This window comes from Macrobrachium nipponense, chromosome 18 (genome assembly GCF_015104395.2).
Source record: "Macrobrachium nipponense isolate FS-2020 chromosome 18, ASM1510439v2, whole genome shotgun sequence".
NCBI lineage: Eukaryota > Metazoa > Arthropoda > Malacostraca > Decapoda > Palaemonidae > Macrobrachium > Macrobrachium nipponense.
Window position 1 is genome coordinate 53,701,929 of NC_087211.1, and position 14,482 is coordinate 53,716,410.

Sequence of the window (14,482 nt, forward strand, 5' to 3'; positions counted from 1 at the left end):
AGTCTAAGAACATGAATTTCTCCGAGGCTTATATTTGACTTCACAGGGATTCATTGCCTACCACGAACTTGTAGTATATAGGCAGTCCTCTCTCTCTCTCTCTCTCTCTCTCTCTCTCTCTCTCTCTCTAAAAACGAGATACAGTTAGCTCTGGCAAAGACAACGAGACCAGGAATGCCAAAGCAATGCCCATCGTCAATTCGACCCAAACGAAACCAACAATTTCAGTGTCTCCTTTCCAGGGAGCTTCGACCCCTCAGCCCTCCTGCACGCATAACCACCACAAGATGAGACACACACCGACGGCCGTTTCGATACACCCCTACTACCCAGTACACCCCTGCAGCACCTCCAAGTCCTCTCTACACCTCCAAAACCCAGCCCCCACACCCCAACAGCCCCTGCCCCCTCTCTCTGTGCTTCTATCTTCTCATATCCCTACACCTCCAAACTCTTCCTCAAGCTTTCTCCTCCCCTCTTTCTTTCTCCCCTCTTCGCACACTCTTTTCTTAGTTCGTGAGGGTCCACGTGCTGGGGACCCGATGTCCCACGACCTCGACTTACAACAAACCACGAGACAGCATCCGTCTCTGCTTAAATACAGAGAGAGAGAGAGAGAGAGAGAGAGAGGAGGAGGAGAGAAAGAGAGGGAGAGGAGATCGAGAGAGAGAGTTTGGAGGTATAGAGAGACAGGCCCGGTGGTGAACGCAGATAGGGAGAGAGAGAGTTTGGATGGTATAGAGAGAAAGGCAGGCGGTGGAACGCAGAGAGAGAGAGAGAGAGAGAGAGGTTCGGAACAGAGAGAGAGCGAGAGAGATGAGAGAGAGAGAGAGAGAGAGAGAGATAAGGTATTTTTCATAATTAACATGAGATAACTTTGTCTACGATGCGCCTGCATCCTATATCAGTTATACGATGCAGTTTCACCGAGATATCTTCGTATGACACAAAGTCCATTACATTATTATCATCATCATTATATATAGCATTTTATATCTGGCTGACAGCTCAAATAAATCCCATGAGTATTATTATTATTATTATTATTATTATTATTATTATTATTATTATTATTATAATTACAGTCATGTATTGGTGGAAATATATTTAAAAATAAATCTATGCAGGTAGCGTGCTTCGAACATTGAAAATGGGAAATATTATTATTATTATTATTATTATTATTATTATTATTATTATTATTATTATTAAAAAAAATTACTCATAGCATGATTTAAAACATACAGCAAAACGAAAAAAAAACGAGACAAAGGCATATAACTAACTAATATAGAAAGAAACCTTGACAATATCCAAGACGTCTAACAATGATGTGCTTCGATATTCTCATAACAGACAAAATTAACCCCTCATTTAGGTAATGAATAATATATCTTGGTAAAACATTTAAAAATTCCTCGTAGGCCTACGCACAGCTGCTGTTTTCACGACCTACTTCAACACTTATAATACCCTCTCTCTCTCTCTCTCTCTCTCTCTCTCTCTCTCTCTCTCTCTCTCTGGTCGAGGTCTCTGCAAACTTATTGCCGGAGTAAACAAGACATGAAGAAATTTAGGGTTGTTTACGCAGTCACAACTTAATAAACATCAAAAGCAAAGCCAGGAACGACCTTAAAGTGTTTCCTATTTTCTCATTCCGGTTGGAAATTTATGATGCTTCTCAACTCTTGGCGAATAATGTTCTCCTCTCTCTCTCTCTCTCTCTCTCTCTTTCTATGGCTGAAAACGGTAGTTGGCAATACAAATATATAGTGATTCTCTCTCTCTCTCTCTCTCTCTCTCTCTCTCTCTCTCTCTCTCTCTCAAATATCTGAGTTGCTCAACACTGTGTGTTATGTTGACCAAAAAAAAAAAAATTAAACCGAGAAATCCAGATGAATATGTGAGGATGTACAGTAAAAGAAATGAAAAGGTGTTGCAGCTGCAATGAACCTTGAGTGATGCCTACAGTGGACCGTGAGGTGCACAGAACGTGGCGGGTTTGGGGGAAGAGGGGTGGGGGGGTGAACGCGAATTGCCAAATAAGAAACGAGAACAATCTCCTTTTATCGCCTCGAAAGCTTCCCAGGACCCAACGTCCATTAGCAGCCCGTATACCATTATTCATTACGGCTGATTGAAAACCCCAATAATAGGTGCAGAGAGCGATCGCTGAAGGGGGGGGGGGGGGGGGGGGGTTGGCAGCGTGACACGCGAAAGTTCTAAGGGACAATCATTATTAACCTCGAGAGTCGGTCGGCTCCGTGAAATAACGCAATCCGGTGACACTATTAAGCGTGGCACTACTCTGGCAGGTAATAACGGGTTAATAACGGCTGTAATAACAACTATACTAATCGCCGTGCGCATTTGACGCCCGATCGTAAACCCGTCAGCTACATTTGGCGGATACTAAAACTCGCAGATTTGGTTAACGACTTCCAGAATGATTTCCCCGTTAATTCGTTTGGAAGCGGTAAACACCGGTTGGGGGGGGGGGGGGGGGGGAAGGGAGGGATATAACCTAGTCCATAAGGAACAACGTCGTATGCGAAATTTCAAAGCTGATCTCTTTTCGTAATGGCAAACTTATGTGCAGTGGTCAGAGCTTTTATTTTTACGATGGCGTCTTGCATTACCGTGGTTGCAAAACAGGCGACTTTGTGACGATGATGATATTATTATTATTATTATTATAATTATTATTATTGAACCAAACGAAAACTTCTTTCAGTTTTAAGTTTTCTTCTGTAGATCGGAAAAGAACCCCCAAACAAGATGACAGTGTAACTTGTTTACTTGTAGAATAAAACACTACGTAAATACTTACAAGTAAACAAGTTATACTGAGTAATGTTGTGGGTTTCTTTTTCCATTATTATTATTATATTATTCAGCAAACGAACCTTGTATATATGTAGGAAGCCTTTGACTTACAAGGTCAAGCTTCCAAAGAATATGGTGCTCATTCCAAAGAAGTAACAGACGGGAATGGAAAACTCAGAGAAAAGAGATCAGTTATAATAAAAATAAATAAATTTACCACAAATTTATAAACTACATAAAAAATGCAAACTCAAGAGGTCATCCAGCGCTGAAAAGGAAGGAAACCTGACAGTAAAAAGGTTTGAAAGGCGTAACAGGAGAAAAACCTCAAGGCAGCTGCACTACGAATCAATTCGTTAGGAGAGGGTGGAAAGGAACGTTGGAAGAGAGAATAAGAATGAAGGTACAGTAAAAGGAATGAAAGGGGTTGCAGCTATGGGCGGGAGCATTTCTGAAATTAAACATTCATTGTAGGAACGTATATACTGAAACTCATTGAACATGTAGTTCCCTACGGCGTGATTATATTAAAAACAATATATACATAATTATAATTATATATTTATATATATTATTTAATATATATATATATAATATGTTATAATATATTATATATATACCTAATATATAATAGCAAGGAGAGGCCACAGAATATTCCTTAGCGCATACAAATTCATAATTACAAAGAACGGCCAAGTGATCACAAGCTACACAGAGAACAAAATAATGCAAAAGAAACAAAACGCGGAAAACGTAGGATTAAAAATTCAATTCAAGGGGGGGGCTCAAACATGGTTTCTTGAACGCAGCCCAACAACTGAAGAAAAAAAAAAACTTGCTTGCACGCAAACGTCAAACAGTTGTTCAGGTCTTTTGTGAACATCAATATTTACGTGGAATGTGGATTGGGTAGGGTTGGGATGGGGGGTAGGGTGGAGGGGGGTGGGGGGAGGGGTAGGGGTGGGGTGGGGGGTTAGTATGAAAGCTTTGGAAATAAAGTCTATAAATTTATTATGATACCAATTCACTTTACTAATTACTTGTTGAGGCCACACGAAAAGGAGCAGTTATATATATGTTGTTACACACATATGTATGCATAATAGTAGTGTGCCCGTGGTTGTTTAATAATTAATTAAATATATACTATAGATACAATCTAATATTATATATCTATATATATATAATATTATTATATATATATATATATATATTATATAGATATAATTAGTAGTTCTACAAGGTTGGTCCCGAATAGCTTTACTGTCTTTGAATAATATAAGAGCAATAATTATAAAATATCATGAATAATAATAGCAAAAGAGACGTTGTTGCAAATCAATAGAACAATATAAAGAAAAAACAACACACATAAGATTTTATACCAAAATTTTACTTTGATTTTTTTTTTTTAAATGCAAAAAAATGAGCAAAACCAAAGTTCCGCTATACGACAAACTTCTCAAGAAGCTCCGTGAGGAGTGATGGAAATTTCAAAAGAGAACTTCGAAAATTTCAACGCAAACTTCATGAACTTCAGCGCCAACTTCAAACACTTCAAAGCACAGCGTTCGCAAGCAAGATACAAGAGAACAAAGGAAAGCCTTTCAAAGGGTGTATATAAATACGGGCTTCGTGCAACGGCAAGCAACGGCCATTACTGCTGTACCTCGCGAATACAAAAGCACTTGGGAGGGATTCGGCTAAATTATACAGTAATGGAGCAGCGAAATTAAGCGCGCGTATATCTGCCACCCATAAATCTCCCGCCAAATCTGAATGGTAATATTCACCGGCCGCGAAGCATATTTCACCTTAATGGCACTTTAATACCTTCGTCCTTTTGACCGCACGGCGGCCATGTTGTCCGGTATACACAGGCATTCTTCAATGCCTGTCAGAGAAAAGGGGAAAAATCTGCGATACCTGGGGGGGGGGGGGGGTGGGGGGGGGGGGGGGGGGGGGGGGGTTCCTCCGACCTAGTGCCTTGCAATCTACCCGTTCCTCTTTGGTTTACCTTTCCGTTTAGCTGTTCAACCACTCGAATAATGTCTTTTTATATATATAGTTTTATATACCTCTCATTCGAAGACACGCAATTGTCTCCACATCTTTGGAGAGAGAGAGAGTTACAAGGATTAGGATGTCTCAGAGGCTTGTTAGTCCATCCGAGGAGACATCCGATTATGTTGTTATTTGTAATCGCTAAAAATCGCGAGAGAGAGAGAGAGAGAGAGAGAGAGAGAGAGAGAGAGAGAGAGAGAGAGAGAGAGAGAGAGAGAGAGAGTCCCAACCCTAACCCAAATATGTTGCTACTTCTAATTACTACAACTCGGTCACACCCCGGATTTCTCGGGTCTCAAAGTGACCCATAGTCATTCCCACCCAACTTAGAAGTTGTGGATAGTCTCCAGGATGGTAACCAACCCATCTGCAGGCCACAATCCCAATGCCGGAACTAAATGGCCAAGAAATCCAGCAGTGTGATGCCGTTTACCTACTTGAAGTTACTGCAATATAGAATAGATTATAGAGTCTAATGACAAAAGCCAAGTGCTGGTACCTTTGAGGACATTCAACGATGAAACGTAAACTGACAGTACGTAAAAATGTTTGAAAGGTGTAACAGGAGGAAAACTTCGCAAGGAAAAGGGTGAGAAAGTAAGATGGAAGAGAGAGACTATGAACGGAAGTACAGTAAAAGAAAATGAAAGGTAATGCTGCAGCTATAGGGGCCGAAGGGACGTTGCAAAGAACCTCAAGTACCGCATACAGTGCTCCGCGTGTGGTGTTACTGCATTACTCACGTGACAACGTGAGTGTGTGCGCGTGAGTGTGTGTGTGTGATTCTTTTAACACCATCTTTCCCCCCCGAGAACACAGCGCACAAGAAGCAATGAGGAAGTGACTCTCAGGCCCTCTTTTGTGCCAAGATATGCAACGCTCTCTCGCTTTGTGGCACCAACCGGCCGTCTTTGCAATGGCATCAACACAAAACCCGGACGGATAACTCGAAAGCAACGAGACTTAACGATGAATAAAGCATAACTCGAAGGGATGCTGGCAAGATACATATCTTCGAGCTTTAATTAATAATAATAATAATAATAATAATAATAAAATAATAATAATAATAATAATAATAATAATAATAATAATAATAAAATAATAATAATAATAAAAATAAAAATAATAATAATAATAATAATAATAATAATAATAATAATAGTTTAAAAATCCACAACTATATATTAAAATATATTTCTCTGTAAAAATAAACCAAAGGAAGATTTTCGAACACCTGAACGGGTGTTACTCATCAGTGTAACGTTACACTGATGAGGAACACCGTTCAGGTGTTCGAAAGTCTTTTGTTTTATTTTTACAGAGAAATATATCTTAATGTATAATTGAGGATTTTTTAACAATTTGTTTTCACGAGACTGTGAATTTCTTAACAATAATATTAATTATAATAATAAATTTACCCGATGCATAACCTATTCTACCTTCACCTAATTTCTCATTTTTCTTCCTTGCTTTCTATATTTTCTACTCTTGAATAATAATAATAATAAAAGTGATGGACTCCTAAGGAGGCAGAATGCAACCCGGAACCCCACACTATGAATACCACCCAGTCGAATTGGAGGACTGTCATCATCACCATCATCATCATCATAATAATAATAATAATAATAATAATAATAATAATAATAATAATAATAATAATAATAAAGAGAAAAATAAATGATATTCTTAAAATGCCATACACATCGACTTACTTTTTGTATTCCTTCATTCCTTCTTTCTTCTTCTCCTCCTCTCTTCCTTCCATTCTTTCACAAGAGCTACAGTAACCCCAAGCCGGGCTCGCGTCTAATCTGGAGTGGGTGTTACAAAAGCAGATTTAATGGTCTCAAAAACAAGGACTTAACCGCAAAACGGGAGGCGATAATGGGGATGAGAGAGAGAGAGAGAGAGAGAGAGAGAGAGAGAGAGAGAGAGAGAGGGCATTTGCGCAGACAGGACGACGGTGGTGAGGAGAGACAGTAGAGAGACAAGGAGGGAGCAATACAGGAAAATGGGGAAGATATTTAAGCACACACTATATAATATATATATATATATATATATATATATATATATATATATATATATATATATATAACTTTTAACTATCCTGTATTATTGGAAGACAACACGAGTAATATGAATATATATGTATTTGTATATGCACAGTGAAGTTGTGAGGCTATTTGGTGTGTGTGTGTGGTGTGTGTGTGTGTGTGTGTGTGTATATATATATATATATAATATATATATATATGTATATATATATATATAATATATGAGTATTTATAAAATACAAAATAACTTCCCAGATTACAAATTAAATGGGCCTAGAAATCCAGCAGTGTGGTGTCGTTTACCTACTTGAAAGTTACTGTACTACAGAACAGAATATAACGTCTATGACAAAAGCCAAGCGCTGGGGCCTACGAGGACAATCAGCGATGAAACGGAAACTGACAATACGTACAAATTTTTGAAAGGTGAAAGACGGCTATGAATCATTACCAAAACAAAGCAATCTCCTTCTGAAACAAAGGATCGCGCAGCCATCGTCCCAAAATCAATATAATTAGGAATGCCATAAACGTGTCCATTATTATTCGCCCGCATCGCGGAAACTAAAAAAAAAAACAAAAAAATAAATAAACAAACAAATAAAATAGACCATCTACGGGTGTGAGCGGAGGGAGGTCTGCATGTCTACCATTTGAGAACTCTCCTGCACATGTTCAAGTAAATGCCCTAACCATCCATATGGTATACCCATCTTCTCCGGCTGTCATGGTGGTAGGGAAATTTAGACAGGAGGAGGGGTGGGGGAGGAGGAGGGACATTATTTAATGTCTCGCATTAAATCCTCGTCAATTTAGTTTATGAAAAATCCATCGACACCCGAATTATTCATTGCTTGTAATTAGCGAAAGGAATATTGAATTTTGGCCAAAGATCGTGTGCCGGGGTGCAAATTCCCGAGATGTATACTATATACTCTGTTTTTTTTTTTTTTGTTTTTTTTTTTTTTTTTTTCATCTGTCCACCCGCCTGTGGTGTTTGCGTATGGTAACACTGCGTCCCGGGCTTAGGATAGTTACGCTATGTGGAAGTTTTAGGTAAATAAAAGGATATCTGGGTGTACATTTGCAACTGAAAAGTGTTTTATAATTTACTGTATGCGAATTACACCGTTAATATTCGAAATATGGTATTATATTTGTTAAATGTAAGCTGAAAGTAACTATCTAAAGCCCGGGACGCAGTGTTACCAAACGCAAACACCACTGGCGGGTGGACAGATGGAAAAAACAGAGTATAGTACTAGTATTGCACCAGCCTCTCTCTCTCTCTCTCTCTCTCTCTCTCTCGTTTTTCTTTATTTTTGCCACGTTCCTAGGTCATGTTTAGTTAATCCCAAGGAGTAATTTCTATCACCAGAAATACACATCTCTCACACCTCAGTGGAATGTCCGAGAATCGAACTCGCGGCCACCAAGGTGGCAGGTCTAGACCATACCGATCACGCCACTGAGGCGCTACCGTTAGGAGAGGTTGGAGAGTCAGATGGACGCGAATACGAACGGAGGTACTATAAAAAAGGAACGAAAGTGGTGAGAGCTAGGGGCCGAAGATCGCTGCAAAGAATCTTGCAATGTCTACGCACTATCGGTACCTACAATTCCCCCTACGGAGGTAATTGCCGACTGTACTATTAAGTACTTAAGAATCTCACGACTTCAGGTAAAGTCGATTGGGAATTGCTGAGCAAACGTCTACCTCAACAGTCCTTTTGTAAACTATACTGCACGCCATATTGACAAAGCATATTTCTAACGTGTGTACACCTTCGCGTTGAGTAAATACATCTCTTTTATTTACAGCCCATATGGACAGTAAACAACAACAACCTTTTGGTCGTATGTCCAACAAAAAGATTTGTTTAAAAAAAATTAAAACAAAAAAGTATCTTATTATTTAATATCTTTTACATCTAATACATCCTAAACACTTTGCGAATATATGTCCACTTTGCAAGATATATAAATTCAATTTTACTATTTTTGCCGATACTCCGTATGAAAAACAAAAAATCTTTCGGACCTACTTTCAAAATAAATGTTATGTAACTTTTTTCTGTGTTTTTCCTTTAAATCAGAAGCATTCGAAATCCTATTTTTTGTAAATGCAGAATGTCAACAGAAGCTGAAAAAAAGGCCGAGGTATTTACATAACCATCACGACACAATGTCCGAAACGTTGTTGTTAAATATAAAAGTAAACATTTTGCGCTATGTATCCGCATTGCTTTGATGGTTATGAGCACGTCCAAATATGGTTTCTCATTGTGAAGTGTAAATAAATAATAAAAAAGTTATATACATGTTAACAAATACCGAATTACAATCATGACAAAATCAAGCGAAATTTGAATGCGAAATTGGAATTAATGAAACCCGTAAATAAAATATCACACTCGAAGTTTAAAATTAATCGTTTCGACATTATTAAGTTGTCATTATGGTAACTCTACTTGTATGACGTAACGCCTTGTTATCCCCATGACAAACAAACAAATGGGCCGTGACATACTGCATCCACACATGCGCTCACAAATATAGTACTACGTGAACACAACAGCACTGCTTTCGCTCCAAAGTGAAAACGATTACCGACACAGCAGAATAACCTTGCTAAATAATGGCTCGAAACACGCCACCATCGTCGCAAATGACCTCAACGTGAGCACCTGTATCGGTGATCCCAAACATGTCGGCACTGGCATCAAAGATACCAAGGGCACCTATCTACCAAATAATATCCCCTCACTGAAGCATCAGTTGAAGATCCTAAACAGGTGAACTTTAATATTAATGGTCCCAGTGATGCCAAACAGCACTATCAGCAGCCAAGCATGTGAGCATCGGCCTACATCGACGTACCTAAAGCATATGAGAACAACTGTCTATAATCACAGCGTTTAAGCATCTGCATCGATGATCCCAAACATGACAGTGTGGTATCAGTGACGCCAAACATGATACCATCATTGACAGTCGTCAAGCTGTGAGCATCGGCCTACGAACAACTGTCAATAATCCCAGCGTTTAATTAAGCATATGCATCGATAATCCCAAACATGACAGTATGGTATCAGTGATGCAAAACATTGTACCATCATTATCAGCAGCCAAGAGTGTGAGCATCGGCCTACATCGACGTACCTAAAGCGTATGAAAAATACTATCGACAATCCCAGCGTTTAATGAAGCCTCTGCATCGATTATCCCAAGCAAACGTTGGCATCAAATACGCCAACCATGCAGGCACTGGCATCTGGCATCAGCGATTCCATAAAGCCGAAATGCGACTGTATTTATGCTAAATGCGCGCTATTTCGCATGACGGATTCGTCGCTCGTACGAGATGTCGCATCCGGTTTAATTGTTCAACAATGGGAAAGGAGGGAAAAAAATGGGCAGGTCCCTCTCATTAGGCTGGTTCCGGAAACTCTCTCTCTCTCTCTCTCTCTCTCTCTCTCTCTCTCTCTCTCTCTCTCTCTCTCTCTCTCATCAGTTCCCAAGTTATCTCCTCTCACTTGTGTGTCTAGCTTCCTTCGTTTTGCTGCTCAGTTTCCGAAAATCATTCGGTACAAAATCTTCATTGCGACGTTATTCCAATCTGCAACCAATCTGTGCCAACATTCGCTTTCGTAATAATGACTGATGACGTCAGCAAAAAAGCGCGGTATATAATCCTTACCTGCCGTGACTTTCCACTTAGCCAGTCCACTTAAATGTATACATACACATACGGGAATGTAAAATGTATGTTTACTTATAACATACAGTACGTTTCCTTTATAAAAGTCAATAGTTTTAGTTTCGAGTTCTGTCTATGACTATCAGGAAATTGGAAGCGTTTTTGGGGTTGGAATATAGAATATAGGACCAAGGCCGAGCGCTGCGACCTATGAGGTCATTCAGCGCTTCTAAAAGAAACTGACTTCGTGAAGGTTTGAAAGATGTAACACGAGATAAACCTCTAGCAGCTCCACTATGAAACAGCTGTTAAGAGAAGGTGGAAAGTCAGATAGAAGAAAGAAAATATCAATGGATGCATATACAAGATAAAGAGGTTGCACCTACATCCCACCAGACGAGGCACACTGACGGCACTATACCCCCTACGGCGAAAAGAATGGTTTTGATTTTCCCCTCACCCTTCACGCTCAAGAGAAAGGACGGGATGTAGACCTCCAGACGAACTGAATAGTGTCAAAAGCAACATGATTGTAGGCTAGGACGAACCGGTTTCCTCTTTAACTACTTTAGCGCCACAAAAATGGGTTACTTTTTTAAAAAATACGCACAACAATGTCTACGGAACGAGTTCCCACACCTCTTCTGCAAAACAGAAAACATAGAGAGAGAGAAGAGGAGAATGAGAGGAAGGAAGAGGAGAGGAGAGATGAGACGACGAGAGAGAGAGAGGGGGATCGAGAGAGAGAGAGAGAGAGACATATCTGAAAACTTTGAAATATCAACTGAAGTGTGTTTAACAAAGAATCAAAAGATTACTATATAACAAACTTTCTCAGCCGTATGGTGTGACATTAATGACCATTTAAAGTCGTACTCGTGAGTAATAATGACAGTACTGACCATAAAACAGCAGAGGTAATTACGTGCCTATGTCCAGTGGCCATAGCATTTTTTTTACATCTCGATAAATTTGGTAGTTTTAATTGTAGCATTCACAATCACCTAGTCAAGAGAAGGAAAAAACTAGTCTGTTGAAAGATTCATAAACAAGATGGTAAAACCAATAAGTAGTGCCATATGTTTATAGGCTGAGTGTATCAAACGCATTGTGAAATTATACGAGTGAAAAGAAAGTTACAGGGTATACAGAATTATGTGCAGCCTGGAATACTATTACCTGGCTGATCGGTAAGTAAGGGGTTACAAAAATATTTAAATACCAAACCCAATTCCTAATTTCGCAGTCTGAAGACCAGATATACAATCGCTTTATTACCACTGAAGAAAGAAGATTTTCGGTTATGAAAACAACGAATACAGATATACCAAAAAAAAAAAAAAAAAAACGATTCGCACGAATTTTCATAACGCTGATAACGTCAATTCACTTTGTTTCAGTTCGCTGCATGATACAAATACATTAGTAGATAATCCCAAGCCTCATATTCCCATTAACACCAAACCACACTTAGGAGCAATGGACCAAGTAGCTGAATCCAATGTCTACATACTCTCTTTACACTTTGGCTAAATCTAAGCCAGCGAACACAACGCACACGGAAAACGAAAAACTAAATTGTAACAGGCGGAACGTAGGCTTAGAATTACCACAATGGTAATGTAGTTGCATCTATATTCTAGAACAGGGGTTCCTAAACCAGTGGCCGGGACCCCAAAGTGGGGTTGGAATGCTCATTACTATATGGGGTCGCTGAGGTAGCCCCAGGGAATGGGTGTACAAAATATCCTAACTAGGTAACAAATTAAATAATAATCTGAGAATTTATGATTAGTTGCCCTTTTAATGTAAGTAAATTATAAATATTTTCCGTTTCTCTTTTACTTGAATATCATCATATGACCAAAATTCTCAGAACACAATTACTTTGGATATTATATATATATATATATATATATATATATTATATATATATATATATATATATTGACTAACAAATTAAATAATCTGAGAATTCAACTTATGATTAGTTGCCTTATTTTGTTAGTAAAATGCAAATAATTTCTGCTTCTCTTTTACTTAAATATAAATATCAACTTATGACCAAAATTCTCAGAACAATTACTTTGTATAGTATAGATATAATATATATTGACCTGGGGTCAAACTGAACAGTTGAAAGTGCTGAATGGGGTCGTGCTATGAAAAGCTTGGGGGAACCACTGTTTTACACCGAGGGCGCGTCGGCCTGCCGCAGGAGGAGTAAGCAGGCTTCCCATTCGGTTTAATTCTCTCCGAAAAGGGCGCATTCACTCGACATCAAATCCACGAACATTTTTTTTTTTTAATATACAGCGTCTTTCATTATCTAGTCTAATTACAAAACAGAACCCAAACCAATCTAATACTTACGGACGGACATGCATGACAAAGCTTTGTATAAATATCACACTAAAAGTGAATGTCAGGGGTAATTTACGTATAAATATACATACTAATACATATACATTTATATAAAAACCCCTTTTCCACTGCCACACAAACATACGCAAACACACACACACATTCAGTAGCACAAGGCCAGAAGAAACGCCAACAACAACTGTCGAGGGCTACTTACAAAACCATAGCCTCTGCTCTTTCCGGTCTGTCTGTCGGTGATGACGACGGCCTCCTCGATCTCGCCGTAGACTTCGAAGTGCTCCCGCAGACTCTTGTCGGTGGTGTGGTACGGCAGGCCGCCCACGAAGATCTTGGTGAAGGTGGTGTCCTTCTGGCTGATGCCGGGCGCTTCGATGGCCTGAGGGTGCATCGTCGGCGTGGTGATGGCGGAGGGCATGGTAGCTGGTAGGGCCCCTTGCATGAGCATGGTTTCTTGTGTGTGTGTGTGAAGTGGAGAAACGAAAAATAGAGAGAGAGAGACGGGTAGGACGACGACGACTGTCTTCTACCTTAACGCGAGCACGTAACACGCTACACTGGACCCCTTTCGGAGCACGCACCCTCACCCCGAGCGAGAGAAGATACCTGGCACTCAATAATTGCCGTTTTGTCTTTTTTCTCGCCCTGTCCAGTCTCCCTCGCCAGGCCGTAATCAGCGTTCATATGCGTTGCAGTTTCAATGAATAGTCCGTAAGAGTTAATTGATCCATTCAAACATCCATTTCGAGTCGACCTAGCTGGTGGAAAACCTCGGGCACACCGCGTTGGCAACTCAGGAAGACGAACACTAGACCTCGGTGGATCGCACGCGCTGGGGGTACTGCGCATGCGGCATGGGGTGGGAGCCACGTGGGTCTACCGGTTTAGACTAAGAACAGCTGCAACAAAGCGAATATCAACAAAAATTAAAGTCCAGTCTCACTGGTACCACATTTAGTGACAAAACAATGAAATGGCCTTGTTAATGACATGGATTATCGCCTTCATGTTGTTGGCTAACATGATTTGTCGTACTCTGATTAATTTTAACTATTAAAAGCTACTACCTGTGATTGACAAAATACCGGTCAATTACCTTGACATTTTAAATTATTTCATATTAGCTATTATCAGGAGTATATTTAGTAGTGCCAATTACATAAATAGATTGCAGAGAGCTAATTCCTCGTATTTCAGTTCAATAGCCTAATAAAAATGTCTACGGTTAATTTACTTCATGTTTCAGTCAAACCGATAACCTATCCTTACTAAATAGTTATAGGCCTATCGTCAACGCACACAAAATACAGGCGAATGGCGCAATGTGTAGTGGCTTTGACGCGCTGTTGGTGAACCTTGTCTGTAGGCATAGTGAATTCGATATCAAACAATATTTGTAGCTTAATTTTTTGTGAATATAAAGTATTGTAGTCAAGTTTGCATT

General features: G+C 39.4%; 1 protein-coding gene across 5 annotated transcripts in view; it reads right to left on the bottom strand.

The window, feature by feature from the left end:
* Positions 1-13,821, bottom strand: part of LOC135197056 (RNA-binding protein 24-B-like) — a 117,465-nt gene extending 103,644 nt beyond the window's left edge. For 2 of the 5 annotated variants that reach the window (XM_064223997.1, XM_064223994.1), the window contains exon 1: positions 13,238-13,817. In XM_064223997.1, coding sequence (XP_064080067.1) covers positions 13,238-13,486 — 249 coding nt within the window. In that variant the 5' untranslated portion in view covers positions 13,487-13,817. Of the gene's footprint in view, positions 1-13,237 lie in introns of all 5 variants that reach the window. The other 3 variants (XM_064223998.1, XM_064223995.1, XM_064223996.1) reach the window with 3 other exon arrangements.
* Between the last annotated feature and the right edge of the window lie 661 nt (positions 13,822-14,482).